This window comes from Lagenorhynchus albirostris, chromosome 12 (genome assembly GCF_949774975.1).
Source record: "Lagenorhynchus albirostris chromosome 12, mLagAlb1.1, whole genome shotgun sequence".
Classification (NCBI taxonomy): Eukaryota; Metazoa; Chordata; class Mammalia; order Artiodactyla; family Delphinidae; genus Lagenorhynchus; species Lagenorhynchus albirostris.
The window spans coordinates 41,617,441-41,630,551 of record NC_083106.1 but is presented as its reverse complement, the minus strand read 5'-3'; the positions used below and the strand labels follow the sequence as shown (position 1 = coordinate 41,630,551).

Below are 13,111 nucleotides of genomic sequence, written 5' to 3'. Positions count from 1 at the left end.
AAGGATAAGGAAGATACGGTTAGACATGATGCCATCTGAACTGAATTTTGAAAAGTAGAAATGGGAAGAGGTTCATTCTAAAGGAGAAAAAATCATTAAGTTGACTAAGTAATTTGGTATTTTTTTAGCAGAGCTGACTGTCCACTTTGATCAGTGTATGTGACCAATATATTTTGACCAGACTAGTGAAAGGGAAAAACTTGAAAAATAGGATGAGAAAAAAAAAAACAACAAACCACAACATGAATGTCAAGTTAAGGATTTCTTTAGACAATGGGAATCATTGCAGGTTTTGAGAGCCTGATTAGGACTGCCATTTTGAAGATTATTCAGAAGCAGATATGCAGGATAGGTTAAAGGGGAAGGAACTTAGTGAAGTAAATATATTATTGAAATAGTCTAGGAAGGAAGGAATTTTTGTGTAGTGATAGCACTTCTTAGTATAAGAACCAACTCTAGAATAACTGCACCCTACATCACTAGAGCAAGCAACTAGAAGAGATCAAAAGTAATAAAGGCCAATATCCCTGGCAAACAATATTTTAACCAACAAGAGGGGATGGTGGAGTACCCATTGTCAAACTGAATTTGTTTAAAAACTGGTGGTTAAAATGTCTTATAAAAACTGTCTTATAGGGCTTCCCTGGTGGTGCAGTGGTTGAGAGTCCGCCTGCCGATGCAGGGGACACGGGTTCGTGCCCAGGTCCGGGAAGGTCCCACATGCCACAGAGCAGCTGGGCCCATGAGCCATGGCCGCTGAACCTGCATGTCCGGAGCCTGTGCTCCGCAACGGGAGAGGCCACAGCGGTGAGAGGCCCGCGTACCGCAAAAAAACCCAAAAAACAAAAAACTGTCTTATAAAGATTTCTGCTTCCAATAAAGTCAAACTAAGAAATTCAGATGAACCCTCCCACAGAGAACAACTAGAAAATGCTGGAAAAATAATCTACTTGAAGACATCAGAGAGCTAATGATGCAGTAAAAAATATTACAGGATCAAGATCCAGTACAAGAAAGAAACAAAATGGGGCTATTTTTCCTTTAGGGATATCTGCCATTTCTGGAAGAGATAGCTCACAGGCAGAGAAGCTGGATAGAGCTTTCCTTATACTTAAGGACCCAGGACATGGGTCAGCAAAATTTTGCAAATAAGGAATAATTTTGGCTTTGAGGGTCATGTAGTCTCTAACAACTATTCAGTTCTGCCGTTTTAGCACAAAAGTAGCCTTAGGCAATAGATAAATGAATGGGCATGATTGTATTCCAATAAAGCTTTATTTACAAAAACCAAGTGTTAGGCTAGATTTGGCCTGTAGGTCATTGCTCACCTAATCCCTGGACTAGGAGGTAAAAATTGGAATCCATAGCTCTCTTAGGAAGGGAAGCCCTGGCAAGTGCCCTTGACTTTGGGTTGGGATTCTGCTAGGTGAGCCAGATGTAGAGGGGCTCTCTCAAGGGCTCAAACTCTTGTTCTAAATCAGCTGAAGCCCTGAGTTGACTAGGGTGATTAGTGCCCCTAGCCCTACCAGAAGCAAATTTAAATCCTATCTGGAGTAATATAACATTATCTAGAGCCTCAAATATTTTCATATAAAATATTCAGCTCTCAATAAAAAAATGATCAGGTATATGAGGAAAAAAGACTTTATTTTAAAAATGAAGTGAAACAACAGACAGTAGAAACAAACCAACTGGGGATACAGATAATGGGCTTTAAAATATTTATGCTTAATAAGCTCAAGAAATTAATGACAAAATTGATAATGTTGACAGAAAACTGAAAATTCTAAGGAAGAACCAAATTGGAATTTTAGAACTGAAAAACACAACACCTGATATTGAGAATGCAATGGTTTGATTTCACAGATAACTAAATATAGCAAAAAGGAGAAATAGTAAATTAGAAGATATATCAGAAGAGAATATTCAGAATGAAGAAAAGAGGAACAAAAGAGTAAAGAACATAAGACACATAGTGGATAAAAGAGAAGATACACATACACATCATTAGCTCTCTGATGTCTTTGATCTCTTCTGTATCTGGAGGTACAGATGTGGGAAAAAAAAAGAGAAAGCAGGACAAAAATGATATGCAAAAGAATATGGCTGAGATTTTCTGAAAGTCACAAAAGACATCAATTCACAGATTCAAAGAGCCCTATCAAACCTAAGCAGGGAAAATATAAACAAAAGCACTCCCAGGCGCATCACAGTAAATTTAACTAAAAAACAAAGATGGGGCCACAACAAAATACTAGTCAACTTAATTCACCAGCATATTAAAAGCATTATACATCATGACTAAGTGGGATTTGTTCCTGGAAGGCAAGAATGGTTCAACATACAAAAATCAATGTAATACACTATATTAACAGAGCAAAGGAAAAATCCCATGTGACCATATGAACCGATGCAGAATAAGCATTTGACAAAATTTGACACCCTTTCATAATAAAAACCTTCAACAAACTATGAATAGAAGGAAACTGCCTCAACATAATAAAGGCCAAAAAGTAAATATTTCCTTTATTATTTTATACAGTGTTTTTTTATACCAGCTTTTTGTTCACTGTTCCTTCTTACTTCTCTATCGTCCTTTCTGAATTTAATGTTTCTTCCTGAAATTTACCCTCTGGGAATTCTTTTAATAAGGTCTATTGATTTGAAACTCTTTCCAAGTTTTGTTTTTATGAAAAATGTCTTTGCTTTGGTCTTACTTGTGAATAATTTATATGATTCTATGATGACAGCTATTTTGTTTCTGTCTTTGGAAGATATTCTACTGTCTTCTGTGTTTTGTTATTGCTTATGAGAATTCTGCTGGTCTAATTGCTTCTTTGAAGTTATTCTACCTTTTATTCTCTACCTCTTTTAAAAACCTTCCTTTTAAATTTAAGATTCTGAGTTTTTCTACAATGTGTCCAGGTAGAATTTCTTTTTCATTTTTCTGGTTTCAGTTTAATTGAATTTCATGACTCTCTAAATTCATGTTTTGCTCTGTCCTTAAAAATTCACCAATCCTGTTAAATAAATATGATCTCTTTAAATATTTCCTATTCCCCCTTTTCTCAAATCTCTCCTTTTGAAAACTCCAATTAAAATTTGTATTAGACTGTCTCATTATATCCTTTGTGTTTCTAAACCTTCTTATCTGGGTGACTTCTTCTTAGCTATCTTCATGAATTCTTTGTTTGTACCTAATATGCTACTTAATTGCTCCATTTAATTTTAAATTTAATTATATTTTTCACTTCTAAAAATTCTATTTTTCTCCCAAAGTTCCTTGTTTATTTTTTTAGTGTAAACTTTTAATTGAATTATACATACATATAGAAAAGTGTGTAAATTATAAGGGTACAGCTTGATGAATTTTCATAAAGTGAAAACATCTGTGTAAACATCACCCAGATCAATATGTAAATGGAATATGCCCAGAATCCCAGAAGTTCCTTTGTGCCTCTTCTAGTCACCATCTTGTACATAACTTCTGCATAGTTTTAAATTTTATATAAATTTAATTACATAGTAATTTCTATATTATAATATACATCTGATAATTTCATTATCTTTCACATTTAGGGCCTAACTCTGTTATTTGTTGGTTTGTGGACTTTATTTTTTCCTTATGTTTTAAAATTTTAGATATTGAGCTGACGTCCACAGGGACAAATCCATGGGACTTCCGTGAGGACTCAATTCAAAATGCTTCCCTCCAGGGAAGATATGTTTTGTTTTGTTTTGTCCAGGATTCCAAGGAGCTGCTAACCCAGAACTCTTTAAGTCAACTTCCAGCCTTAGGATTTTTTGGCTCGCAAATGTAGCATAAATTCAAACCTCATTCCATATGAAGGTAGCGTTGTGGTTGCAAATTCTCAAGGGGACATTTTTTATCCCCCTCAGGTGAGTCCTTGAAAACTAAATTTCCTTTTACTAGAGGGCATATTTTCCTCCATTTCTAATTTTCATTGAATATGTGATCTTTTGGAGATCCTGGCTTTCTGTAAAGTTCTTACTTAGTTCCAACCCTCTACCTTATATGGACCAAGGCTTTGCCATCTGTCCTTCATTTGACAATTAATGTTAAAGGGGATCATTTAGCACAACCGCATGATCTAATTCAGCATCACTAATAATGGTACAAACCATTATCGTAAACTTCCAAATGCGATGAATGAGAAACACACATTACTCATGTAGCATTTTTGCCAAAAATGTTTACCCTAAATCTAATCATCAGAAAGAATCAGACATCCAGATTTTGGCACATTCTATAAGACATTAACAAATAATGATGCTATAAAGATTCAGAAATTCTCAGGAAAAAACACATTTTTTTCTTTTGAGAAGTTGAATCAGGAGTCTTACATGTCTTTTCTTGGGTGAAGCAAACACCTGAATCATTAATGATATAGTTTTAAAGCTGACTTTGGAGGCTCCAATTTAATTCTTTTTTTTAAGCTCAAGTATCTGACATCTGTTTTACAGTAGTTTGAGCCTCAATTAGATGGAACAAAAGAAATGGAAATGAAGTACCCAAGACAAATGTGAAAGAATCAAAGAAGACAGAGTCTGCAAGATTTGACAACTGATTCACTTATGAGATAGTATGGAAAGTAGAACAGTCCCCCAAAGATGACTACATCATAACCCTTGGGACCTCTGAATATATTAGATTACATGGCGAAGAGGAACTGAGATTGCACACCAGCCAACCTTAAAATAGGGAGAATATCACATTATCTGGACGGGCCCAATGTGATTACATGGAGTTCTTAAAAGGGAAAGAGGGAGGCAGAAAAGAACCAAAGAGGTGGCAATGTGAGAGGGATTAGGGTCGGCATTGCTGGCTTTGAAGAGAGAATGGGGCCACGAGTCAAGGAATGTGTTAAACTCCAGAAGCTGGAAAGAGCAAGGAAACAGATCCTCTCTTAGAGCCTCCAGAAAGAAAACACAGTCCTGTCAACACCTTTTGAATTCAGTAAGACCCATTTTGGACTTCTGATCTCTAGAACTGTAAGGTAACAAACTGTGTTGTTATAAACTAATATAAATGGGGATGTAGGGGAAAGAGCGAGCCGGAAAGGATTCCTGGAATGAAGGTGCAATGCACAGAATTGGAGAAGCCTAATGAGGAGGTTTGGGAGAGAGGAGGAGTTTAATTTTGAGCACAAAACCGAGACAAGGAGGAACTCTAGTGAGTGGTTCAGTCAAGCTTTGGAGCCTAAGAGGCCTGGTTCTTACAAGCTATTCCAACTTGGCCAAGATAGTAAACCTCTCTGTGCCTCAATCTTTTCATCTGAAATAGGAATAATAATAGCACCTACTTCATAGACGATTATACAGAGGAATAAATGGGATAATTTATGCAAGGCTCTTGTACTTAGTTTATGCTCAAATGTTGGTTGATGATAATGATGATGATATAGAAAACATGCTGTGTATTGCTTTTAGTCATCACAGGCCACTACACAACTTTAATTTGGTTTATGACCAAATATCAGTGTAGGAATAAAAAATGTAAATTAAACTACCTTGCTTCCTTGTTTAGAAGGGATGTCAGCTGTACTATTTCTGTTTCAATGATTATTCTCCAGATTTGTGCATACACACACACACACACACACACACACACAGATGAAACTGCATTCATTGTTCAAGCTGACATTTTGTTCCTCTTCTAAGACCTTGGATGTGCCCTTAACAAAACCTACACAGCTGGCCTAAAGCCCGATGAGACTGCTATGCTCCAGGAACACTGGGGTTGGGAAATAGCTGTGTCCAATCCTGTAGCCTGCAGGGCAGGCTTTCTGCCTCAGAAGGGCAGAAAGAGGACAGTCACAGGAGAGATTAGCAAGAGGTCCAAGAGATGGAGGAAAATGGAACTTGCCTAAGTAGGGTTTATTATCACTTTACCTGTCCCATTAAAAGCACCACACCCTCCTAGGATGAATTATGCTTTAAAGATCCTTCTTTTCTTCTTGGAAATCGTTCTTCCTTCCTGGGGCTAAGGACAGGTATTTGCACATCTCTGGAGGTTAGTATTTCCTACTTGCTCATTAAAGACAAAGTTTAATAAGACAGTGTGCCTGCTCTAAAAGAGCTCAAAGTCTGGTGAGTGACCAGCACCCAAACAATGGTATAAAAAATTTGTTTCAAGAAGGGTAAAACCAAGTGCTTCACATCAAGTGTGGAGACTCATGGAACACAGGTGGCAGCATAACAAAGGAAAATGCTCCAGAGGGAAGTGTAAACAAGTGCCTCTGGTAGAAAGGAGGTCTGTTTTCCAACTCTGATGCTCCATTGCCTCGTGGTCTATTAAATTTTACTCCATTTTCCCAAAGGATTGACATATAAGCGACAATCAATTAAAACCCGAGGTCGTGAGAGAATGCTGTTTTTCAACTCGAGGCCGAGAACCCTTACTGACAGATGTCTGTGCTATTTCCAGTTTTTGATTATTATGAATAAAACTGCTGTGAACATTCATTTACAAGTCTCTTTTTAGATGAGTGTTTATCTCAAATAAACACCTAGAGTGGAATTTCCGGGTCACAGGGTAGGTGTATGTTTAATTAAAACAACTATTATAAGGGAATCAATAGAGATCGTGAGGCAAGACTGTTTAAGTAAAAACGGGTTGGCTAAAATGGAAAGTTTTGTGTGTGTGTGTGTGTGTGTGTGTGTGTGTGTGTGTGTGTGTGTGTGTGTGTGTGTGTGATCGCGCCGAATTTGTCAGGGGCAGCAGTTTTATTTAAACATTGAAGAAATCTTTTATCTCAATTTCAGTCCTCAAACTGGAATCTCCTCTAAATCAAGGAGACCATCTTGACTGACATGATGTTAGAGCACTATTCATTTGTAAACGGTTTGCTCTACTGGATCCACACGCTGCCATTTTGCACCATCACTAACAGCATATTCTACCCCTCGTTTTAACTGAGTCCTCTGCATTTCTACATAGAATGACTCTGGTTGGTTGGGAAAGCTGGCATAAAGAAAAGCTCTAAGTACTGGCAAAATCACTGGGATGTACCCCGTAAGTCCTCTGCTGACTCCATCAAAACACTTTTTTTTAAACCAGATCAAAATAATCATATCTTTCATTATAAAGGAGAAACCTCTTCATTAATCACCTTGGAAATACTCTAGGATTTTATCCATTCTGTTATTTCCAAATCATTTGCTTGCAACCTAAGGGGTCTGTAATGCATGATTCTTCTTCCTGTTAACTGAATTAGATGCCTCATCTGAAACTCCTGATAGCAATGCCAACTTAGCTGGACTAGAAACAGATGCTTCTAATCCAAATATTAACCAGCTAGAGACACTAAGGCACGTATGACTTAGAACAAGGACCCAGGTGCCATCAAAGCTGAGATGTCAAGGCCTCTGCAGAGTAACCTTCTAACAAGGTTTTATTTGTATATGTTTCAGTTAAGGTTTTAATCTCTGATTAGAAGGGAGAAAATAAAAAAGATTTAACTTGCCAGCCCAAGCTTTCAGCAATATAAAAAACTGAAATCTGATTTGTCTGTTGGAAAAGTAGAAAGAAGACTTGATTCAAATAAGTACCTTAGAAATTCAAAGTACAGACACAGTGCTATGAGCTGTGCTATGAGCTGAAATGCATAGACATGCCCTTGTATTTACAGCACCTGCCATCAGAAAATCTCAGTGCCCTTCAGGGGAAGGCCCTGAGAAAAAGCTTTTTGATGACTGCAAAGAAACTGTAAGATAGACGTAGAAGGCAGAAGTGTCCCCGATCTAGTAAGATTTTCTCTTGCGTATTTAAAGAAAACTTTAAAAAGTCAAGTCTTATTGAGCATATTCTTATTGAGATATTCTTATTGAGAATTCAGAGAGCATATTCTTATTGAGAATTCAGAGAGTCTGAAATTTCAAATACATTTTTATAATAACATTAGGCACTTGGTAGACATAAATCTTTTATAAAAAAATTTATTTCTCTGTTAATACAAATTCCAACATCAACAAACAATAGTCCAGTGGAAAAATACTTAGCCATTAACATTGAAAACTTCTTTTATTTAATAAATAGAACTTTGGCATTCAAAATTCTAGCTGTAAACCCTATTAAAAAGCAAAAACAAAAAAACAACCCCTTTACAAAAAAAGAGGCAAGGATGATAGATCAGAAGGCATAAGCCAACCAGTGGCTTCACATTCTTCTTACAATAACTGTATTTCAATTAAGTCATGACCATTGTATTTACACATGAGGTATTCTGGGTGGTTCAAAAACTGAACCTAGTTTACAAAAACCACCAGTCATAGTGACTGATTATACACTCTGCTGTGCTTTTAATATAACCACCTAGCACCTTACTACTTCTTGTCATCACACCAATGTGATGCTGAATTTTATGTTTACATATTTAAATAACTATTTATACATATATGTACACATATACACACAAATGACTATAATCCAAAGGAGCTTCCTGCTCACTAAACAGGGAAAAGGCTGGGCTCCAAAGACATATATCTGATACCTCCCCTCATGTTTACTAAGGTATCTACCTAGTAACGAAAAACTGCTCCTTGCTTTAAAAAAAAGGAAAAAAAAATCCTAATCAAGTCTATTTACAGAAGAACAAGGTGCAATAATCATCAACATTCTTACAGCTCACGTAAAATAGAAATGAATGCTTACTGCAGGCAAAAAGGCACAAAAGGTTCTCTCTGTATGCAGCTGTAACAGTGTTGTTAATGACTTATTGATTTGAAACTACATTCTTTATACACTCAATACTTCTTTTAAAAAAGAAAAATATCCAAATATCCAAAACCTTTCCCTCTTCATGATTAAATGTAGAACATTATCATGTAGCAATTTTCACCATGACATTTTGGGGTGAAGCTAGAAATTTTATGTTTTGTGAACACTGGGAAAAAAAACTGTCAAAAATGGAAACAAAATGAATTAACTTTGGCTCTGAGAGCTCTAGCTACTGGCAGTTTCAAATGACACAGTCTGAGTGAGCATGGTTATGAGAATTGCTTATTTCTGTAATTACATATCTACAGTGATAGAAAGCTGCATAAGAGAATGCCAATAATCCAAACTGAAGATGTGCCTGAGCTGAACTGTGTGATGTAAAAATATAGTCCAAGTTCTCAGCTACTGTATTATTCAATGAACTATTAGTGATACTGAAAGAACATTTTCCCAATAAAGTAGTTCCTTTAAAAATGCCCTCTAAGAGAATCGTATTAATAAGTCTTGAACTATGACAGAATTAATTTAGAAGCTCATTAGTGAGTCAGAAATGTACAATATCCATTTTAGCAACACTTTCCAGCTCTTGAGCTTGTCTCTAACAGGCTACTGGAAGAAGTCTAATTCAGTTTAATAAATTGCCATGACCAAAAAACAAATTCCACTAAAATAAAATACTGTTAACATTAAATACCGAATCCTATTTCAAATACAAAAAGGGGCCACACTTATTTATTTATTTATTTAATTCAGGCATGGCTTACCTAGTCAATACTTCAGCAAAATTTCAAACAGATTTACTTTAAAACTTAGGTTAATTTTCACCTCAGACATACAATCACTGTAATAACTTCCAAGAATATCCTAGTTCAAACTAGGACAAGATACTATAGTGTTTCTATTTGCCCATCTTACCTAGCCTAACAGTAAAATCTTTGTTTTTAATGAGATACTGATATTCTTACTATTCTAACACAAAAGGTTGTCTTGGGAAAGGGGAATTTTCTGAAAAATCAAAATCAAAATTAAATACTGACAAATTAGAATACTACTAGTTTTATTTCCCCCCAAATTCCCTCCAAGTCTGTCTACTTATTATCTAGGCCCCTTTTCAAAACCCAGACTCCAAGAGATTACATTCTGTACTTCAGGGTTATACTTACACTATCACATCTTAAATCCCCTTTTTATGTGGAGCATACATTTTGGAAACTGAAATACATCAGCAGTAGTTAGTTAATTTTCTACTAGGTTAAATTTGTTTTAACCTCAAGATACGTGAACTAAGTCAAATTCTGTAAGTTTTAGAAAGCTAACTTATTTTTTAAAAATATAAATTACTTAATCCCAACTAAGCCAGAAAACAAAGTATCTACAGTGATCAAAACAAACGATCAAAAGTTTGTTTAAACAACAATACTAACCATAAACCCCCCAAACATATACATTTAAAAATCTAGTGACCCAAATCAGTGATTATTTGCCCATTATCACTATTATTTTAGGGTACCTTTACTTTCAAAATTATGGAGGCTGGGGTGTGGGGGAGGGGATTCTATTCAAAGAGGATGTAAAAGTGTTGTGTGCTACACTTGTGGTTTATCTATTTCAGATGCTATTACCTACTTTACTGTAAAGGGCCATTTTTACAGATCTTAATTTTTATAAGGCAGAATTCTTTGCATCAGATTTTTGGTACAAATTTACTACTCCCTGATTGTTTTCAAACCACCAACATTCAAAAACAAAAGAACACATGAGAAAGCCAAATTCTTGCTAGTGACTAAGTCCTTCCTTATTAGGTTAGGGACCTTGGGATGCAGAATCACTACAATGCACTGATTTCTTAGTGCCCAGATCCTAAGGCTTAAAAGGGCAGGGAGGACTCAGGCACTGAATGGAAGGGAAAGTCTGATGTCCTTACAATGTATTATAACTGATTGTTGAAATATAACTATAAAATAACTATTGAGAGCTGTATATAAGCCAATTTCTGAACTGAATGTCTTCCTGGGTAGTTTCCTTGAAGGCCTTATCCCAAATATGTTCTCACTGCTGAAAACTTTAGGAGCATATTTTTCTAGGAGCAGCCTTTATACCAGTATATAAGCCCGGCAAGAAAACAGACATGTGATCTGCTCTTGCCTCAAACAATATTCTCCTGCTTGATTAACATCCCTCATTCCTTCTACCTGTTATTTAGTCTTGACCTAAATGAGACCTGGGGTTGCATCAAGAGATAAATCAAAACAACTTGTAAAGGACAATGACTGCCGTAACTAAGTACATTAAAAAGAACGTACATTTAAACGCTCTGAAGGCAATGGAATATACAGTCCTTCCAAAATACCAGTTAAGACAGGGAAATACTCATTTGGAAGCTTAAATGATTATATGTCTACAAAAAAGTCAGTTGCATTTCATAGTGATATCCTGTACCCCAGAAGAAGAACTAACCTGGCCAAATTTGTATTCTATGAAGAACCCTGTTTTTAATGTACTTTACCTAACAAAAGGAATTGCAATATCACCTGGGTTTAGATTTTGTTTTATGCTAGTGATAATTCAGATATAAAGAATACAGGTTGATTTTTTTCTTAAAGTAGTTTCAACTTTAAAACAGATACAAAACTGTTAAAATGTAAACATTTGAGATTTGGATAAATAAGCTATTGTTCCAGAGTCATTTTGTTAATCTTTCTTTTACAATAATGATCTGAGGCCTTAGGTTTGCATTAATTATATATGGCTTTGTTTACATTGATATATATATATATAGATATATAGATAGATAGATAAAATATATAAACAAAAAGTTGTAAATAGTAAGGGACATGTTAAAATTAGTTCAGATTACGTTAAATTGCCTTGTAATACATACATTACAATGCTAACGGGAAAATCATCACATCAAAATTTCACATCTCTTCAGCAATTCACAAGCACTCTGGAAAAACAGCTGACCTATCTACAGTACTAAAATCAACCCAACCCTACAACCTCACCATCTCAGCACAGGGATTGTTCAAACACAGATGGTTTCGCCTGCTGTACTACTATTTGAACACTTGCCTGCTGTGGCAACTCTCGTTCAGCCAGCCCTTGAAAACCCCAAGTACAACACAAGCTTCTCCATGAACAAAGAAGCAGCACAAGAATACAGTGTGTGCCTTTCTTAGAAGCTTTGCTTTGATCCTAGAAATCTTTATAATTTTGTGAACACACACACATACAGACACACACACACACACACACACAAAACTACAGGATTAAAAGAAATCCTATCCCTTTATCTGAAGGGCACTCTTCACAGCTTGGTCCTACAATCAGTAGTTTGAGAATACAGAAATTTTTTTCTTATACATTTTATCATATTTTTCAACTGGTAATTTAATTTTTTTCCTGATTAGATAAGCCCCTTCGATACTTCCTCACATCCCAATTCCTCCCCAACAGAACAAATCCACAGAAAAAAATACTTATGTGCAAGTCGTATGTCACTTGCAAGTTTCTATCATGGCTCCTAAAAGAAATGTGAAGAACCTAGCACAGCAGCATGTAACAATGGGTCGTTATTGCTGTGGGACCAACACTGGTCACTGGGTTACACAGTTGTCTCCCATGTCCTGAGCATAGCGGTCTGATATCGTGGTCCGTAATTCATCTATGTCCCTCCGTAACTGGCATACATCTGACAGTTTTTTAGTGAGTGTTTCTGGGCTGTGGTCATTCTCAGTCTCTTCAGCTGAACAGTTCATTGCTGTGGAAATAAAACATGGAGAAAATCTCACATTTTTTGGGAACAAAGTCATTTTAGGATTTTCAGCTTATTATCATTGTAAATATAATGCTGGATACTGAATACAAGTCAGGCTCAGGTTTAAATTATGCATCACTCAATAGTAAATGCATCTTATCTACTTGGTCCTTTTAAAATTTTGCTAACTAAAATGCATTAAATTCATACAGTGATAACACACAAATTCAACAGGTTTAATGGATGACAATATTCCAAAAGTAAAAAGGAACATGCTCTAACAGCTCTCTTCAAACTCAGAAACAAAAATCTGAAAATCACTGTGTGGTGAGGGGCATTATCTTATATTTTTACAGATTGCAAAGTATTAACAATCGAGTGTGTGTGTGTGTGTGTGTGTGTGTGTGGGTTGGGACCCTATGATTCTAAACAACTGAATCAGGCTGATAGCTAGTTGCCCAGTGGCTGAATCACTGAGGGTAAGGCCCTGAGTTAGCTAGCTTTTAATTAATTGGAGGCATAAGAGTCAGATAACTTGTTATTTATAACAAACATTAATTGAACTGTTTCACTGTTCATGAATCATGATCTGGGCACTATGCTGAGTGCTGAGG

The 13,111-nt window shown here is 36.0% G+C and overlaps 1 protein-coding gene across 1 annotated transcript in view; it reads right to left on the bottom strand.

Annotated features, from left to right (window-relative positions):
• Positions 1–7,943: 7,943 nt before the first annotated feature.
• Positions 7,944–13,111, bottom strand: part of CEP85L (centrosomal protein 85 like) — a 155,243-nt gene continuing 150,075 nt past the window's right edge. Inside the window, exon 13 of the mRNA XM_060167295.1 lies at positions 7,944–12,500. Within this exon, the coding sequence (XP_060023278.1) occupies positions 12,337–12,500 (164 nt within the window). The 3' untranslated portion in view covers positions 7,944–12,336. The remainder of the gene's footprint in view (positions 12,501–13,111) is intronic.